We start from the raw sequence: 17,648 nt of genomic DNA, 5'->3' as shown, positions 1-17,648 counted from the left end.
CAACTATAATGTTATAGAAATAAAATCGGGCTGGCAATAAAGGGGCATGGATTTTACTGCAGGACAAGCTATTAATTAGTTAAGTTAGCAATCACTTCACCTGTCTGGCCCTCACTTGTAAAACAAGGAGCGTGGGCAAATGCCCTTTTCCAGATTTCAAACTGTGTCATTGTGATATCAGGTGCCAGTTGATCTAAAAGGATGAATTTTAAAAATCAGATGCCACCAGTCCTACCCCTGTATTCACATCTCCAGTCCTCCCTCCCCCATGGTAAGATACCTTCCTTAAGCAAGCCATCATTGTTTTTCAAAACATGTCTATTAGTTTAGGACCAAGTTCATATTCCAAGCGAATGACTGGTTTTAACATTCATCAACATTTTGAGTTTTCTAAACCAGTACTGCAGAGGTTATTTCCTCCTATATATCTTCCCTAAAATTGTTGCAGGCAAAACTGAAGTCTGAGGAAAATGACAAGGAATTAGTTTGACCTTCACATTGATTAACATAGCATGTGATTCAACTGCTTACATTTCTCTTTTAACAAAGAGATAACCTAGTGTTAAAAGTAACAGCCAAATTGTTTCGTTTACTCCACGAAATAAAAAAAAGTGACTCAAAAGCTTAAAATCAAAGTAGACTACTATTTTCTAATTAATTTCAAAACAACTAAAACATATCTATTTTCCTCCTTTAATAAAAACTTTAATTTTTCCTGAAGGTGATTGTTGTCCTGGTTTACGTTTAGCCGAGGCTGTGGTCTCCCGCAGCCATCTCTAGGTGTTTTTCAAAGGTATGACACAGTGTCCCATAAATTCCCATGAAATCCAAATGGTACTCAGTAGAGGTGAGTAAATAGTAATGTTCTAAGGCGTTTTTTCCTTGGAATATTTAACATGGTTACACAAAGCATCACTGGGCTTATGTTTCACTTCCACTCAGAGCAAGAAGTAACTCTTCCCACATACCCACAGAAGGAATCTGATTCCCCTCTTTCATCACCAATTGGACATTCCATAGGTGCCTCAAACTCAATATGCCAAATGGCAAAGACGACTTTACCCCAGATCTACTCCTCTGTATTGATTAGCACCACGATCCACAGCTATGTCTACCCTAGAAACTTACTCCAACATCCTTGACACTCTCACTTCCTCATGCCACAAATCCAGTTAGTCCTGAAGATTCTGCCTCCAACTTTCTAGCAAATCCTGGCACTTCTTTTTTCCATTCATCTTTTCTTAGATTACTACACTAGTACTCTAGGCAGTGGTGGTAGTAAAAGAGGTGGCTAAGAATTATTGAGTCTTGTCGATACCTCTTAACTGGTACTTCTTCCACATTTCTGATCCTGGGCAGAAAAAAAATGATTTGGTATGAAAGACTTGAGCCCTTTATATCCTGCTTTATTATAGAAATTCATCCTATTTGGACAGGTCCAGCATATCAAAGAGGAATGACTTCTGTTTTGTAGATGAGTTCATTAGTGTCTTCTTTTTCATTTTTTAGATTCCACATATGAGTGCTAACACATGGTATTTTTCTTTCTTTTTCTGGCCTACTTCATTTAGAATGACAATCACCAGGTCCATCCATGTTGCTGCTGCAAATGGCATTATTTTATTCTTTTTTATGGCTGAGTAATATTCCATCGTATACATATACCACAACTTTTTTATCCAGTTCTCTGTCGATGGACATTGCAAACAATCTTATGGGTACCTGGGAGAAGGGAGTGGGAAGGGGTAAATTTGGGAGTTTGAGATTTGCAAATATTAGCTACTATAAATAAAAATAGATAAAAAACAAATTTCTTCTGTATAGCATAAGGAGCTATATTCAATATCTTGTAGTAACCTTTAATGAAAAAGAACATGAAAATGAATATATGTATGATTGGAACATTATGCTGTACATCAGAGAATGACACATTGTAACTGACTATACTTCAATATATGTATATAAAATAAAAGACTCCAAAGACAAAAATAAAAGACTAAAAGACTTGAATGACTTCAAGACCCAGTCAAAATTCCATCTTATAAAGCCAGTTATGATTTAGATTTTTTCTTATCTCTTCAGCTCCATTACTCTTTTCTCCCATACCCTTGGAGCTCCCCAATCCAGGCCTTTTGAATCTGCTTCTGCCTTGAATCACTAGGGTTCAGCTTGGAATATGAATTAACATTTTCAGCAGAAAGCCTGCTGATGTCCACCAGCTTACCAGGAACTCAGGAGAGATGTCTGCGTTAAACATAGAAATGGGAGCTATCAATTCCATATGCTTAAGCCTGTCTTTCTTTTTTTGTCTTGATCAAAGCAGAAAGAAAAATAGGGGCATATGGGTGGTGTCTGTAAGAAGTCAGAGTTCTCCAGAGGAACAGAACCAGTAGGGTGTGCAAATATACAGTAAGAATTTTATTTTAAGGAATTGTCTCACGTGATTATGGAGGCTTGTTGAATCCAAAGTCTGACTGAGGAGGCTGGCAGGCTGGAGACTCAGAAGAGAGTTTGAGTTCAAGTCCAAAGGAAGTCTGCTGGAAATTTTGGAAGAGCCAATGTGACAGGTAAAGTTCAAAGGCAATCTGCTGGAGTGTTCCCTCTTGCTCCGGGGGAACCAGCTTTTGTTCTCCTCAGGTCTTCAATGGATTGGACAAAGCAATCTGCTTTACTCAAAGTTTCTGATCGAAATATCAATCTCATCCAAAAACACCTTCACAGAAACATCCAGAATAATGTTTGACCAAACATCTGGGCACTGTGGCTCAGCCAAGTGGACACATAAAATGAACTATCACAATGGACAAGCAGTAACTCATTCCCACCTGACTTAACTTTATACAGATACACCTTCCATGTCAAGTTCAACGCAATAGCAAGATTCATAAAAACAGTCCTTGCACAGTGGAAGAAAAACTCCTTAGGAGTGCAATGGCCTTCATTTTTGGTTATCCTCAGAGAAAGGAAAAGAATGGGACATTTTCTACATTCTTGGGACTGTCTAAGCTATTATCTGCAGGGGACAGAAGTAATTCTCCTTCACACTTGACAAAAGGATTGAGGTAGAGATATCATACAATTGCCAGAGCTTCTTTATAAAAGAGGAGTAGGGGTTAACCCAGAAAACGTCTTTTCTCCAAATCAAATCCATAGCCCAATATGCACCTTTCCATTTCTACTTGACAACCTGACGATGAAGCAAAAATTTCACTCCAACAAGTATTTGATGCACAATTTTTAACAGTTAAATTATAGTGAGGCCAGTTCCCATCCCTGTGTTCTTGACAATGCTTTCAGGCCACCTACCAAATCTCACCATCGGTGGAATTAAATGGAATCAACTGGCCTAAAAGAATAAATATCTCCCACTGACCTTTGTGCCTACCATTTATAATTACTGAGCTAGAAAAGCCTCCCTTAAAAATGTTTAATAAAGCATTTAGAGGACCTATGAAAAATTATTCTGTAAATACATATAAAACTTGAAAGTGTTACAGCAACACACTGTAAAACTACTTCAGAAGACACTACAGTTTTTTCAAAATTCATAATTAACTTGAGATTAGTTTACAGAAATTCTTTTCAATCCTGCATTGTTAAAAAAAAAATAGACTCCTTAAAAGCAGAGCTTACATTTCTGGTACGTTCCAAATGCAATCCTTGTGGGATCTGATGCATTCAGGCTCTGGATGCTCAGAAAAATCATGGATGGTCATTAGTTCATCAAATAGGCTTCTGATTAATTTTCTCTATTAAATAAAACACTTGTTTCAATATCTACAAGTATGGTTAAGATGATGACCCCACACGTTGACTTACGACTTTTGTCTGGTGATAGTATAGTTTTCTGGTGAAGACTTCTGGTGATAAGTATAGTTTTTACATTCCAAAAACAATACACATTTTTTAATTTAAAAAAAAATGCCTGAAGTTTGTATTGCAAGTTGACATTATATATCAAGATGCCTAAAAACTTTCCCACACTTTAACCCAGTAATATTGTTTCTGAAAAACTAGCCTAAGGGTATAATCTGGGAATGGGAAGCTTTATGCACAAATATTCATTCTAGCATTGCTGATAAACACTTTTTTTCCCTTAAATGTGGGTTCATGGTCCAAAGTTAAAGAAAGACTGGCTTATAACTGATCTGAGACAAATGTAATGAACCCAAAATGGAAGAAGAGTTAAGTGAACCAAGCATCTATCTATTAATGCAACCATAAAAATTCATGTTTACAAAGACTTCACAATGGTATGTTAAAGTGCTTATAACGTTACCTACAAAAGGGGGTAGAAAACGTATTATACAGTAATTGTATACAATTATACAATTTAAATATTTACAGCCTACTAATAAAAAGTAGCCATCAAGGGGAAACATCAAAAGAAATGCTTCAAAAACATACACTGTTTGTTTTCTTCTTCTATTTTTAGACAGTTTCCAAATTGGATCTAATGAGCATACATTGCTTCTGTAACGGAGGACAAATATCACTTTATTAAGGGCGGCAAGAATGGGGAGGGACAGGGATGGAGAACAAGCCTGAGGCTGTGGGGGACAGGGTAGGGTTGCATAAAACTAAAGTATGCATAATTTCCCACTTAAGGGCTCAAGTGTGTTAACCAAGATGGTATTCAGTATTCCCTGCCAAGTGTTATTCTCAACGGGAGTTGGTATGTACTTGTGTTTTGAGCCCATTCTGAGTATTGAGAAATATTTGAAAAGAAAGAGGTGATTTCCTATTGTTTCAAATCTATTTAGCAAACATTGTTGCCCTCCATGACGTAACTACCCCCAAGCCCCAGGTTCCCACCACCAGTGGCCTGTTCTTGGGCAAGGATGCAGAGAGGAACCAAAGAATTGAAACGCAGTTATCATCCGGCCCTGGGAGGAGGTGGCGCCACCCTGCTTGTGAAATCACACTGCCGGAGTCCTTTGCCAGGTCCTGGCTACACGGCTGGTGACCAGCTTTCCCTTGCCTCTGGGGTAACAACAACAAAGTATCACTGAGGCTTCTTGGAAGCTGCAGAAACCAAATGGGGCAAATTTAAACCAAAACTGATTGGAAATTGAGTCCTTTAGAGAAGGAAAACTAGGCATACTTCCTGAAGGGTAAAAACCGGGGTGGCCCTGAGTTCTCCATTGGGGCCACGTGGGGAATCCCCTTCGGCGCACTGCTATCTCACTCAGCGTCCACCATGTCCAGTCTTGAGTCATTCCACTTATGATTAAAATCCCTGTGGAGAAACAGTAAAAAGACTACCTTTAGACCCAGTGCTGATCCCCTCAGCCAGAAGAAAGCCCCTCCAGGATCTCACGTAATAAATGGAAGTCATTCCCTGAAGGCAGGATGACCACACAATGGGGCTCACCCTAGACAATCCCAGCGTGTGTCTGTTTTTCAGAAATGACTATACATAACTCACACACATGCCCACCTTTGGCTAATAAACTGCAGGCTCACCCTACACAAAGGGAAAATGGGGCACTGTTTGCAAAAAGGGGGAGAAGCAATGCTGAACAGAAGAAAACAGCCACCGTTACAATGAGACTGTCAGAAGAGGGCAACACAAAGAGTTTTGCTCCCAAGCTCTCAGGTCGCAGATAAGAATCAGAGTCAAAAAGCCTTTATCGGTATTTTGCTTTTGGCTCCAACAGGAAAATAACATTCTTATACTCACCCTCTATGTTTTGAATTATTATGACTTTGACCCAGTAATTCCATTCCCTTGTCTTTCTGCGTCCTTGAAGCTAAACCCTTCAATGTTCAAGTGACCTCTTTCACTGGTGCTTTCCTAGCTTGAAATTTGTGCGTTCCTGATTTTCCAAAATAGAACGCTAACATCCACTCCCCCAGCTGGAGGCTCAGGGTGATGCCAGACCTGCTATTCCCCAAAGCACGTGTGGGATCGTAGTTGGCTCCTGTTGCTGACTAATAATGAGTCAAACAGAACCTTTTGATTCTGATTTCCTCCGAGAAGCTGTTCTACAAGCATGGGGTCAACTTAAAGGAAGAGGGTTTCTGTTTAATATTTTCTCCTTTCATTAGTGCACTTAAATTACTTGCAAACTCCGCTTGTTACCTAAATGTACTAGCACTTTTGTTACCTAATTAGCTTTCTTATCAGAATTCCAACCAAAAATAACAAGACATGTAATAATGATAAGGTATCCTGCCCCCTCAAAACAGATTTCCTTTCGCGCTTTATCTCTTGGTACTGTTCTGGCTTGTTTAATTAAAGTATCAGAAATTATTAGACTCAAATTATTTCTTGATCTAGTGCTCAAATTCTCCTGAAAAACTGCTGCTTCTGCCTCCGTATTTAAACCTTTATCAGTGTGAGGCAGATGAGTTTTTCACATGTACGTAAACGGATTCATGTAATTCAATATAATTTTGGAGGAAGAGCCTAATTTAGCCTCTCAGTAATTAGACAAACAAATCAGATTTGGCTACGCTGTGCTCCCCTGCTTGAAACACTCGTGTCTCCTCTCTGGTGCTCCCGGATCAAGATGAACAACATTAAGGTGCAAAAAACCTTATGAAACTTTAGCACAGAGTTGTGAAATTCAAAGCAAAGATCTTATTTATTTTTTCATTAGAGGGATGGGGGCAGAAATCACCAAGTTCAAACCACTAACGTAAGTAGTATTCAAGGAGGGTAGTCATGTCTGCTGTAGGCTTTAAAAAGACTGATGAGAGGGTACCCTTAACTCAGAGCATTGAGAAGGAGAAAACCGTAAGACATACCGGAGATTTCTCTTCATCACACTCTGTGAGAAAAATTCAGGTTGGAATCTGTTTGCTTCTGGTGGCGCTGTGTGAAAGGTTCACCTTTTTCGAAGTCGTCTGCAATATGATCCCCTTTTGCACCGTCAAGCTTGGCTATCGCAATGACCAGGCCGCCATTTTGAACTTGTGTTTTATTGGAACTTCAGTCCTTACCCCTGTGTTTGCAGGATGGCTTGCTGATGTCTGCCTAGGAAGAAACAAACTGGTACAGATTTGCTTATTTCTGCATTTTCTAGGTGAGTACCCTCTCCTGACTGGGTTGTTTTACAACGTATTTGAATAGATTTTGATTAGAATATTTGGTTTACATTATTTCCACCTTGCTTTTAGCATAAAATGTAATAAATCAGCTAACAATGTTTCAGTGTATTTTATTGTGTGTTTTAGCTGAGGGCTACTAGTAAGTGTGTGTGTGTGTGTAGTAGAGGGTGCTTGATACCTGTATCATGGCACTGATTATATTTTTAATAATTGTCTCTAAATGTCTGTCTTCTGTACTCTGTGAATGCCCTCCTTTACCCTACGTCTTATCACCAGCCCAAATTTGTGACAAAGTCTATGTGAAATATGAAGTTCATTTGCTTCACAATGCAAGTGAAATGTGCTAAAAAGGTGTTCTGAAGTTCATGTAGAATAACTGAGAAATATCTTCATCAAGAGGTGGTCTTTTAATTAGTCATTTAGTAATTAAGGTTGCATATGAAGATGTGATTTCTGTATTATCAACTATGGCCACATGCTAAAAAATAAATGAATTTAAACACTACTTTGTGCTTCTTTACATAGTGAAAAAGAACTGTATCTACAACAGTTTGGGAGTGAAGTGATTGTGAAAAATGTTGGGGGGGAAATACCAAATTTGTCTGACAAGGTATAGAGATCAAGTGGATGAACAGTATAGAAATTTAGGCTGAGAAGTCCAAGTTGCTCTTCTAGACAAGGAGGTGTCATTGAAGATATGATGAACACATCTGGGAAATGCTTTTCTTCAATAAACAGGATGGACAATCGCAGTGAGAGGTTAGACAGAGACCAGAAAAATCTCAGGATGCTGGTGTAGGCAATGGAGAAGTCAATCCAGGAAAAAAAAAAGTCAAACGATACAACCCTTGTCAACTAAATAAGGGCACAAATATGATGGAAGAACAAAAATTAACTCCACGTTCTGAGCCGAGGAACTTAGAAAGGTAAAGTGCTGCTCACCATCCCTGACATGCGCAGCTGAAATGCAGTTTGAGGGGGCAGGGGAGACGAATGATGAAGGGACGGGTATCAGGGACTCAGCGCATCACCCAATTCCAGGCAGGTGGTGAAGCACCACTCACTGAAGCCATGAGAGATTGATTTACGCTCGTACACTTCTTCACTGCTTCAGTCTGTGACATAAAAACTAAGTCACTGCACGGCAAATATTCGTTCAACATCCAACAAATATTTCTCTTTGGCTACTCCCTGCTATGCTTTGTTCCAGGATCTGGAATGCAACAGAGAAGAAAGTAGTCTGCATTTCTCTGAAGTTGACTTTCTGGTGTGCGGAGACAGGAGATAGTCAAGTAAATAGCTGTTACGTTGGGTAGTAATGTGTGATGATGATAAACAAAGCTGCGTAAGGGATCGGGATGGACTAGCCAGTGACAAGGTTGCTCTTCTGTATCTGATCAGGAGACATTTAAGCAAGGGCCTGAGTGACTTACTTTTCTTAACCTGCTAACAAGCCATGTCAGTAGCGTTCAACCTCTCATTGAACATGGTGATTCCTATGAGTCTAAATTCCCATGTAAGTCATTAGACTCAAACAGAAGTCCCAACTTTGGGATTAGGCAAACAAAAGACAAGTCATTTTCATGTCCGGTTCAGTGTCTTCCTCAAAGTTATTTCCTGGTGTCCCCCACTCATGGCTGTCACCAGTGTCACCAACCACTAAGCATTAGAGGTTCTATCAAAAATGTGTCTTCTGTCTGACTTGCTATAACCTTAGCTCAAAAATGCAGCCTTCTTTTCCTTGGCTATCACAATGGCCTCCTTACTGGCTGTCAGTCATCAGTGTGACTGCAGTATGCATACCTTTCTACCAATAGCATTGACCCCCTGCAAGAATAAATCTATACATTGGCTCTATTATCCAATAATAATAATAATAATAATAATAATAATAATAATAATAATAATAATAATAATAATAATAATAATAATAATAATAATAATAATAAAAAGCCAGTTTGGTATCTAAGAACCTTTACAACCTGTCCCAAATTTACCTCTCCAGACTTCTCTCTCTACACAACCCCAGTCATGCTGAGCTTCTCCTTGCCTGCTTCCCTACTTTTCTAATGTTACATAGGCTCTCTTTTTCCTGCCTGAAACTGTCACCTTCCTTTATCTTTCCATCCCATATCCAAGTCTGGAAAACTCCTGGCTCTTCCTTCAAGACCCATGGAGTGTGTGTTGCTAGCTTCTTCATGCTCAACCACACTCTGATCAAACATATATGATTGCATTTGCCACTTTATAATATAATTGCCCACCTGCATGTCTGCCTTCTCTGATGGACTCATTAGCTCCTGAAGGGAAGAGCCACAGGACTGCTATCTGCACCCCGCCCCGCCACTTAACAAGGGCTATGACACATCATGGTGCTTTATACAGAGCCACCAAGCGTAGGTGTGCTGATTATGCAGGGCACAAGAGCACACACCAAGAGAAATCTTTTTATCATGTATGTCATAGACTTGTATTTTTATTACATCCATTTTATAGCAGATAGAAATAAAGTTCTGATCTATTGAAATCAGTATATTATGACTTTTTTTCAAAAGATGGAAGTAAAGTGCCTTTTGAATTTATATAAAGGTTCCACTAAAAGTACTTTGTCTTTAAATAAACGGCTCCTGCAGGAAGCGGTTCCTCTGTCAATCCTCTTTGGAGAACCCTTAGCCCGGCCAGGCCTCACGTGACATTTTCAGAGCTAACAACTGAGAGGCAGAGAGAGAGAGAGAGAAGTGAGTTGCAATCTGAGTCACCTGAATAGGAAACATTTTAAACTCATTTAAAGGGTCCACCCTCCTGGTAAATCAATCTGTTAGCAAACAGCTATTGAGAGCGTGCATTCTTCACATTTGGAAAGTCGTTGTATGGGAGATGGAAAACTTAGACCCCACTTTTGCCTTTACGATGCTTATAGTCTTATTGAGAAAATTAACCACACAAAACAACTACATAAAAGGCGCATACCAAAAAATGTGAATGCCAAGTTAGTAAAATGGAGGGTAAAGCTAACATGGAGAAGCCATTTTGCACTAACCAAATTGACAACAACCAAAAAATGATGACTTGATTGTTTGAAGACAGGGATTTCAAGAGGAGAGATTTCAAGAGATTACATCTGGGTTACCCTGTAACATCAGGCAAGTCATTAAGCCGCAACAATCCTGTTTTGGTCTCTCTCTCTCTCTTTTTTAAAATCAGAATTAAAAAATCCATCCTCTGACATCACAAAGCTTTTCCAAGATAAAACAATACAGTAGGCAAAGTTTTTCTGCAAACTATAAATAGCTTAGCAAAAGCATGGAATTGAAATTGGTAATTTTTATCAGACACAGGAAGGCTTAAAGTTTGGTCTCTGCAAATGGAAGTGAAAGGAACACTCCACTCTCCTTTGCACTCTCTCCTCCCTCCCTCCGACTTGTACCCCACCCCTCACCTCCCACCCCTCACCTCCCAGCCCTCTCCCCACCCTTCTCACCTGTGCCTGCAAGTAAGGCAAGAGGAGTAACAGAAGTAAAAGGGGCTTTAAAAGGAGAAAGGGAAGTAAAAATCGAAAAGAGATGCCATGTTCTCCTCTAAAGACAGTAATCGTCCTTCTTCAACTGTCTTGTTCAATAGGCTTCCGAGATGTCTGAGGCTGAGTGTTCTCTCAAGCTATTGATTAAAAACAATAACCCTTGTTAACCGAGGTTCTCTCTGGGGGCGGGGTTACAAGCATCTTCAGTTTCTCACATCAGGCACTGCTGAATTGTTTTAATGTTGCTAAAATGGACCTGATTCACTTCCACATTCTCAGAGAAAAAACAGTTCAAGTCTGAGGGGGGAAAAATAAAAACTAGGGCTCTGGAATAGTTAAAAATATATATTCAAGGAAATATGAACATTTAGGAAAATCGGGTTACCTCCAGAATTGCCATGGTTAGGTATTTTCATAAGATAATCAGATAAGGAGGGTAGGATCAGAGGAAGAAGCTTGTTCATGGTGGGGCTGGGGGGTCAGTGGTCTCCGCCATACTCCTTCCCCTTCTTTCTCTCCCTACAGGCACCGCCTTGTTGTCTGTGGCCGCTTTCCCCCTGGGGGATTTCTATGTAGGCGCTCACCACGTGATCAACAACATACCGGAAACGGAGCGGAAGAGGCTGTTTTACGCAGCACTGTCGGCCATCTGCCTCGGCACAGGAGGCGTCAGAGCCATCGTCTGCCCCCTGGGCGCCTACGGCCTTCAGGAGTGTGGGTCCCAGAAACGAGTGTCTTTGTTTAACTGGTACGTGGCACCTGCTACGAGAGAAAACGGGTTTATGACTTCCCTCTGCCTTTGCGGATTTCTCCTTGCTTGCTCTCTGGTCCCGTTTTGATGGTTGTGGTTCAGTCTTGGTCACGGCTTGGGCCGGGTCAGCGGGGCAATCGTACCTGTGGCAGTGACTCAGCCAGTAGCCGAGGGAGCCTGTGAGTCAGGTACAGGCCGACTCAGCTGACCAGCACCTTCCTGAAACACACTGACAGATTTACACTCCCGGCAAGCAAGTGTGGACTGGCTTGTCATACTGAGTGGAACGTGGCTTTGGAGCCAGACGGGCCTCGGTGGAAGTCTTTACACAGCTGCCTGCCTGATCGTGGTCGAGTCATTTCCTCTTTATGAGTTTAACCATTTCTGAAGGGTTATAATAATACATCTTCTTGGGTTTTATTACAGGCAATAGTATGTCTTTTGCTGGCAGAGAACCTGGCACGTGGCAATAACCAATAAGCAGCAGCTGTTATACTATTAGTTAACCCCACCTTGTAATAGACTAATTTGGCAGGGATGATAAATCCAGACAGAAGATGAGAGGGATGGAAAAAGGATTTTACAATTTGTTAAAACATCAACCAGCACCTCTGTTTCACATCCACGTCACCCCCAGCACCTGAAAGAATTTGTTTTCCATGAAAACCAAACCACCTTTCCCTGAATCTGTGTCTCTCCCAACGAGTTCTTATATAGTTTCATGTGTTTTTAAGGCACCAATTATTATCATGAAATGCAAACTCAAGAAAAAAAAATTGAAATTTTGACCTTTAGATGGAGCATTTCAGCATTTAGTGGAGAGTTTTGTGGTTGTTACTGTTATGCGTCAGTGGATGTCAGAGAGATCTGAGATACATTAAGTCTTTTTCTCCCTCTTCTCTGTGAAATGGGCTAGCAACATTTTTCTAAAGTATCCTGTCTTTCCGTCAGTGTTAGAAATGGACACATGCATGCAATGCACAGATAGCAGCAGACAAAATGTTCAAAGAAAATTTATATTAAAAGCATTAAATGAAAAAAAATTGGAATAAATATTATCTAGGTTCATGTAGCTACCTAAAATAGTTCCTTTTCCTCTTTCTTTCCTTCTTTCTTTCTTTCTTTCTTTCTCCCCCCTCCCCATTATATTAATATTACAAAGCACTCAGGTCTATTTTGGATTAAGTCCAAACGTCGGAGAATAATGCAGTTTTACCAAAGGTGGAAGGAAACTTTTACTTCCTTATAGCAAATTCTGCCTCCTTGACCTGCCCAAAGGAGAAAGAAAAATCCTTTTTTTTATTCTATTCGCAGGTTTTAATCCTTAATTAGCAACATCATTTTGATTAAATAAGACTCTGGAGGATTAAGACTAGAGAGCAATCAGTTGTTCTGAAAGATAGCTCTGGAGAATTTATTGTACTGTGGTCTTAGTCGTTCAGAGTTGTGTTTAATCAAAGTGACATTTCTCAGTGTTGATTACAAAGGAGACATTATATGAATGAAATATTTCCTTGGGGAACTGGAGGGGATTCCCAAGGGGTTTGTGCTTGAGGACATTGGAAAGGGACATGAGGGATGGGGTGAAAATGAATTTCTGTCGCCAGGCCAAATTTGGGATGAACACATTTCGATTTGGTTATTATTATTTCCTAATTTCAATAAAATCTCGATAAAAAGAACCATGCAGTATTTTTCAAACCTAAAATTAAGCACCTAGAAATATGTATAAAGAATCAAAGTGTTATTCTTTAAGATGATAAAAGACGGGAGAAATGAAGCTCCTTGAAGGCTGAACCTGGTTGTTTTGTTTTGTTTTTTGTTTTTCTCAGTTCAAATACTAAACTACAGGAAAACTTTTATGAACAGCTGCTTGTTGCAGTTTATGGAAATGCACCTTCATTCTATTCCTGTACCTACTGCAGGGGTTGGTGGCAAGATGGACAGAGACCCTGCGGGGCAGCCAGCTGTCAGGATCCTGGCTCTGTCACTCAGGAGTCATGGTCTTCAGCAGGTTCCTTCAACCTCTGAGTCCCAGGTCCCTCATCCATAAAATGGGGATACCATGGAGGGCCCTTCTATAGCCTTTACACAAAGAATCCTAGCGCATTATACGGCGCTCAAATCAGGACAGCTGCAACTGTTATGACTGAATGGTGAAGAAGTCATCAGCTAAAACCATTGTCCAACTTCTGGGAGAGAGGGAAGCCATTTTAGGGGGAGGCCATCTTTACAATGAACAGCCCATTGATTTAGAATCTATTTCTCCAAGTCAAAAATGCCTCCAGACATTACAAGCCTGGTTCATATATTGAATTTCAGTAGTCTTTAAAAAAGCAACATACCATTTAAGCCTATAACCACTTGAAGACGGCATCCAGTTGCATTTTTAGCACAGATGTCAGATGTTCATAGTTCCGGGGCCTTTAATGAGACGTGCCACTGCGTCTATGCCACCTAAAGCTTCCCAACGATCATGTTAAGTAGTGTAGACTGGAAGTCCCAGGCATGGAAAGCATCACGTCTGAGCAGAGCTGCCAAAATGTAGGTGAGAAGAACCTCTCCCCGCCAACATTACCATCTGGTACTGGATCTTCCTCAACGATGTACTTCATTGAAAAGAATAAAGCTAAACTCCCTGAAATCAAGAGGCGTGACAGTCTGCCAACATCTCCTTGTGTCATTATCCAGATCAGACCCTGTCTCTTGCAGCATTTTCCAAAATCTGAGGTGTGCAATTACGAGCCGCCACATTGGAGATCGCGTAGGTAAATACACCCGTGCAGAAACTTTTCCGGAAGCCAAAAAGAATGGTGGATAATTAAGTCTGCTCACGGCCGTAATTTTAAATTCTACCGCAATTAACCTTAAATCTCACTTCCACATTTCTCTACTTACTTCACCTGGTAATTTGCATCCCATCTGCAGGTCGTAGTCTGTTGCTCACCAGTTACCAGAGTGAACTGTACATGATTTAAAAGGCCCAGAGAGTATATGGGTAAATTTCTCGAAGAAGTCTAGAGACTGACTTTTTCCATCCCAGAAATTCTGAATCTCTGGTACTCGATTCTATAGAATATCTGTCTCATAGTAAAATGTTCTGATTGTAATACACTTGCTCAAATGTAATGTCTTTTATCTTAAAAAAAACATGAGAGGTGAAAAAAAGTTATTATCCCACAGCCTTTATTCCTGCAGCTGTTTTAATATTCACTTGAGTGTTATTTGAGAGCAGTGGGTCTCAATCTTAGACGTCCATGAAAACCACCTGAGGACTTACAAAATGCTGATGCCTGGGTCCTGCTACCGGAGGCTCTGGTTACGCTGGCTTGAGGTGGGAACCAGAGATCAAGGGTTTTCTTTTTCAAGCTGCCTAAGTAAATCAGGTCTGAGAACCACTGCTCTCAAGCAGTGTTGTGTGACTTTAAGAATCACTTGAGGGATTTGTTAAAAAATGTTCCTCATGCCCCACCTCCAACCTCTTAGATCAGAATTTCCTGGGAGTAGACCTGGGAAATGTGCATTTTTAGCAAGGGCTTTGGAATTCTGGAAACAGGTCCAGAGACAGAAGGCAAAGGGGATTCCAAACATGGTCTAGACATATTCTTGAAAAGAAAGGAAACTCAGCATTGATGGAAGGCATCTATTTTTGTGCCAGGATACTTTGGAAATTTTTGATGATTCATAATCATTTTTCTAGACACTGAAAAATCTACCTGAGTGGGGAGGGTATAGCTCAAGTCGTAGAGCATATGCTTGGCATGCAGAAGGTCCTGGGTTCAATCCCCAGTACCTCCTCCAAAAATACATAGTCCTAATTACCTCCCTCCTGTGCCAAAATAAAATAATTAAACAATACAGTAATAAATAAATAAAAATATTTTAAAAATCTACCTGACTGAGAAATTCTACCTAATCCTTGAGAAGAGAAACAAAATATGAATTTACATAATCCTGCCATACTAAAATCATAATTTATAAGGTCCATCTCAGCTAACAAAATTAAAGCAGTTCATAGGATAGTCTTATAAATATTCATTAATACAGGCATAACTCGTTTTATTGTGCCTTGCTTTATTGTGCTTCACAGCAATAAAATTGTTAAATTTTATAATTACCTTAAAATTTTATAGTTACATAATTGTATAATTACATTAAAATTTACAAATTGAAGGCTTGTGGCAACCTTGCGTCCAGCAAGTCTGTCGACACCATTTTCCAGCATTTGCTCACTTTGTGTCTCTGTGTCGCATTTTGGTAATTCTCACAATATTCAAACTTCATTATTATTATACTTATTATGGTGATGTGTGATCCGTGATCTTTGATGTTACTACTACCACGTGCTGAAGGCTCAGATGATGGTTAGCAATGTTTAGCAATAAAATTCATAGACTATGATATACCATAAACATAACTTTTATATGCACCGAGAAACCAAAAAATTCATGTGACCTGTTTTATCTCAGTGTTCTGGAACCCAACCCGAGGTGTGCTTGTACCCAGAATATCCTGAGTTGCATACTGAGGAATAGCTTATAAAAGTAGCTTCTTAAAAAATCACTAGACCTTCCAAAATTCTACTTGCATGGGCTCTAACCAAGTTTAACAAATGCTACCCGCTCACCCTAATAACCACAGGCACCTCCTTCATTATTTTTGCCAAAATTGGAAGCTTTCAGAAAATACACTCAGAATTCCTCTGCAACATATAACCATGTAAATGAAAAAGTACTGAGGAAAAACAAAACAAAACAAAAAGAAAGAAATTTCTTACAGTTCTTACTGATCCTATGGCCTCCTGTTTTTCTGAAGCCTCGCTCAGTCTCTTCAGCTTGGTAGGTACATCAGCAGTGACTTCTGTTTTCTCAGTAAATACACAGTGGTTCGAAGATCTTAAAATCAGGAAATGAGAAAATGATACACATTGTTAACAAAAAATTCAACGAAGTAGATTTGAAGCCCTCACTGGCTTTATTAGGCAATTCACGAATTGGGCAACATTGCGTCTAGTAAGCAGAAGGGTGCTCTGAGGGGCTGTGCAAAATGGAAGGTTTTTATAGGAAGACAGGTGGGCAAGGGGGTTATTATCAGAAGAAAAGAAAGGGCTGTTTTTAGGCCAGGGTGTCTTCTTCTGAGGGGGAAGGTCGCAGCCAGGGTTTTCCCAGGTAGCTTGGCTCTTCTTCCCCCGGGGATGGAGAGGGTCCGTAGGATGGATTACCTCCCTGGGGCTGCCCAGAAGATTTCAGACTGGTTGAGTACGATTACATTTCTAAGGAAGCATGAAACTGCAGTTAAGCCGAGGATTAAGTCTGGGTTTGGTATCACGGGCTTTAGCACGAGTGGCGCCATTTGGGGCCTGTGGTTTTCCATTCGACAACATAAACAACTGTTAAAATTGGGACGTTGGCAGAAGATAGGGGAACAAAGAGAAAGAGAATGAGAGCGAGTTCAGAGAGTGAGAGGCAGAGAGAGTGAGAAAAAGAGAGCGAAGCATTTCCCCCAATTTCTTAATTAAAAATAAACCTTTTACCTTAATCTTGCTGTCTATGCCCCCAAATCAATGATCTTCCTTTAATTAAACTGCCTTTTCTTCAATAGCACTGTGGGGGAAAATTTATGGATGAAAAAGTAGGAACAGCAAAATTTCCTTTCGGTTCTTCTCTCTCCAAATTCATGTCTGCCAGAGTATTCTTTGAAGTACTTCAATGGGGCAATAGTTATGCTAAAAGAAGCAGAGATTGACAACAGCCAGCCATGAAGAAATCAGCACCCCAGTGATTCCTAGACTCTTCCAAACAGTTCAGTTTTAGCCAATTGAAGAGCCACAAATCCCCTTGTGAATTATCTCAATATTGTTCAACGCAGAATAAAATGTTCTGTCTGAACTCTTTGAATTGTCCATTAAGGCTGTGAAGACCTGAAATTTTGCCTCCCCTTTTGATACCTTCTCAAGTAGGTTGGGAAAGGCCATTGAAAACTGTTTCTCTTAATGGAAAAAAAAAAAAAAAAATATATATATATATATATATATATACGTAGATATAACTGAATCACTTTGCTGTATATCGAAAACATTGTAAATAAACTATACTTCAATTAAAAAAAATTGTCATGGAAGTATTGGTAATAATAAACCCTAAGCAGCCTCAAAAAAAACCTGTTCCTCTTACAACCACTTAAAAATAAGTCTGAAGCATGTCAAAATTGGTCAAAGAGTTGACGTTAAAAATTATTACTAAATAAGGTGACTATTTAAAACAAATAATCTCAGAAGGATTGCTGACTTTTGCAGCAACAGGGCATTTTTTTCCTTCATCT

General features: G+C 39.8%; 1 protein-coding gene and 2 long non-coding RNA genes across 3 annotated transcripts in view; 1 reads left to right on the top strand and 2 right to left on the bottom strand.

Moving 5' to 3' along the window:
* Window positions 1–4,101: 4,101 nt before the first annotated feature.
* LOC135319318 (uncharacterized) lies at window positions 4,102–8,897 on the bottom strand. The gene is made up of 3 exons (XR_010377810.1): window positions 7,999–8,897; window positions 6,754–6,978; window positions 4,102–5,239 (listed from the first exon to the last, which is right to left on the bottom strand). It is a non-coding gene; the product is annotated as an uncharacterized LOC135319318 (long non-coding RNA).
* Window positions 6,621–17,648, top strand: part of SLC15A5 (solute carrier family 15 member 5) — a 65,869-nt gene continuing 54,841 nt past the window's right edge. The window contains exons 1-2 of the mRNA XM_010988860.3: window positions 6,621–7,031; window positions 11,102–11,324. Of these exons, the coding sequence (XP_010987162.2) occupies window positions 6,671–7,031; window positions 11,102–11,324 (584 nt within the window). The 5' untranslated portion in view covers window positions 6,621–6,670. The remainder of the gene's footprint in view (window positions 7,032–11,101; window positions 11,325–17,648) is intronic.
* Window positions 9,009–16,220, bottom strand: LOC116150342 (uncharacterized). Its single transcript, XR_004134044.2, has 4 exons — window positions 16,105–16,220; window positions 11,180–11,338; window positions 10,538–10,713; window positions 9,009–9,767 (listed from the first exon to the last, which is right to left on the bottom strand). It is a non-coding gene; the product is annotated as an uncharacterized LOC116150342 (long non-coding RNA).

Source organism: Camelus dromedarius, chromosome 25 (assembly GCF_036321535.1).
Source record: "Camelus dromedarius isolate mCamDro1 chromosome 25, mCamDro1.pat, whole genome shotgun sequence".
Lineage (NCBI taxonomy): Eukaryota > Metazoa > Chordata > Mammalia > Artiodactyla > Camelidae > Camelus > Camelus dromedarius.
This window is presented reverse-complemented; position numbering and strand designations above follow the sequence as displayed.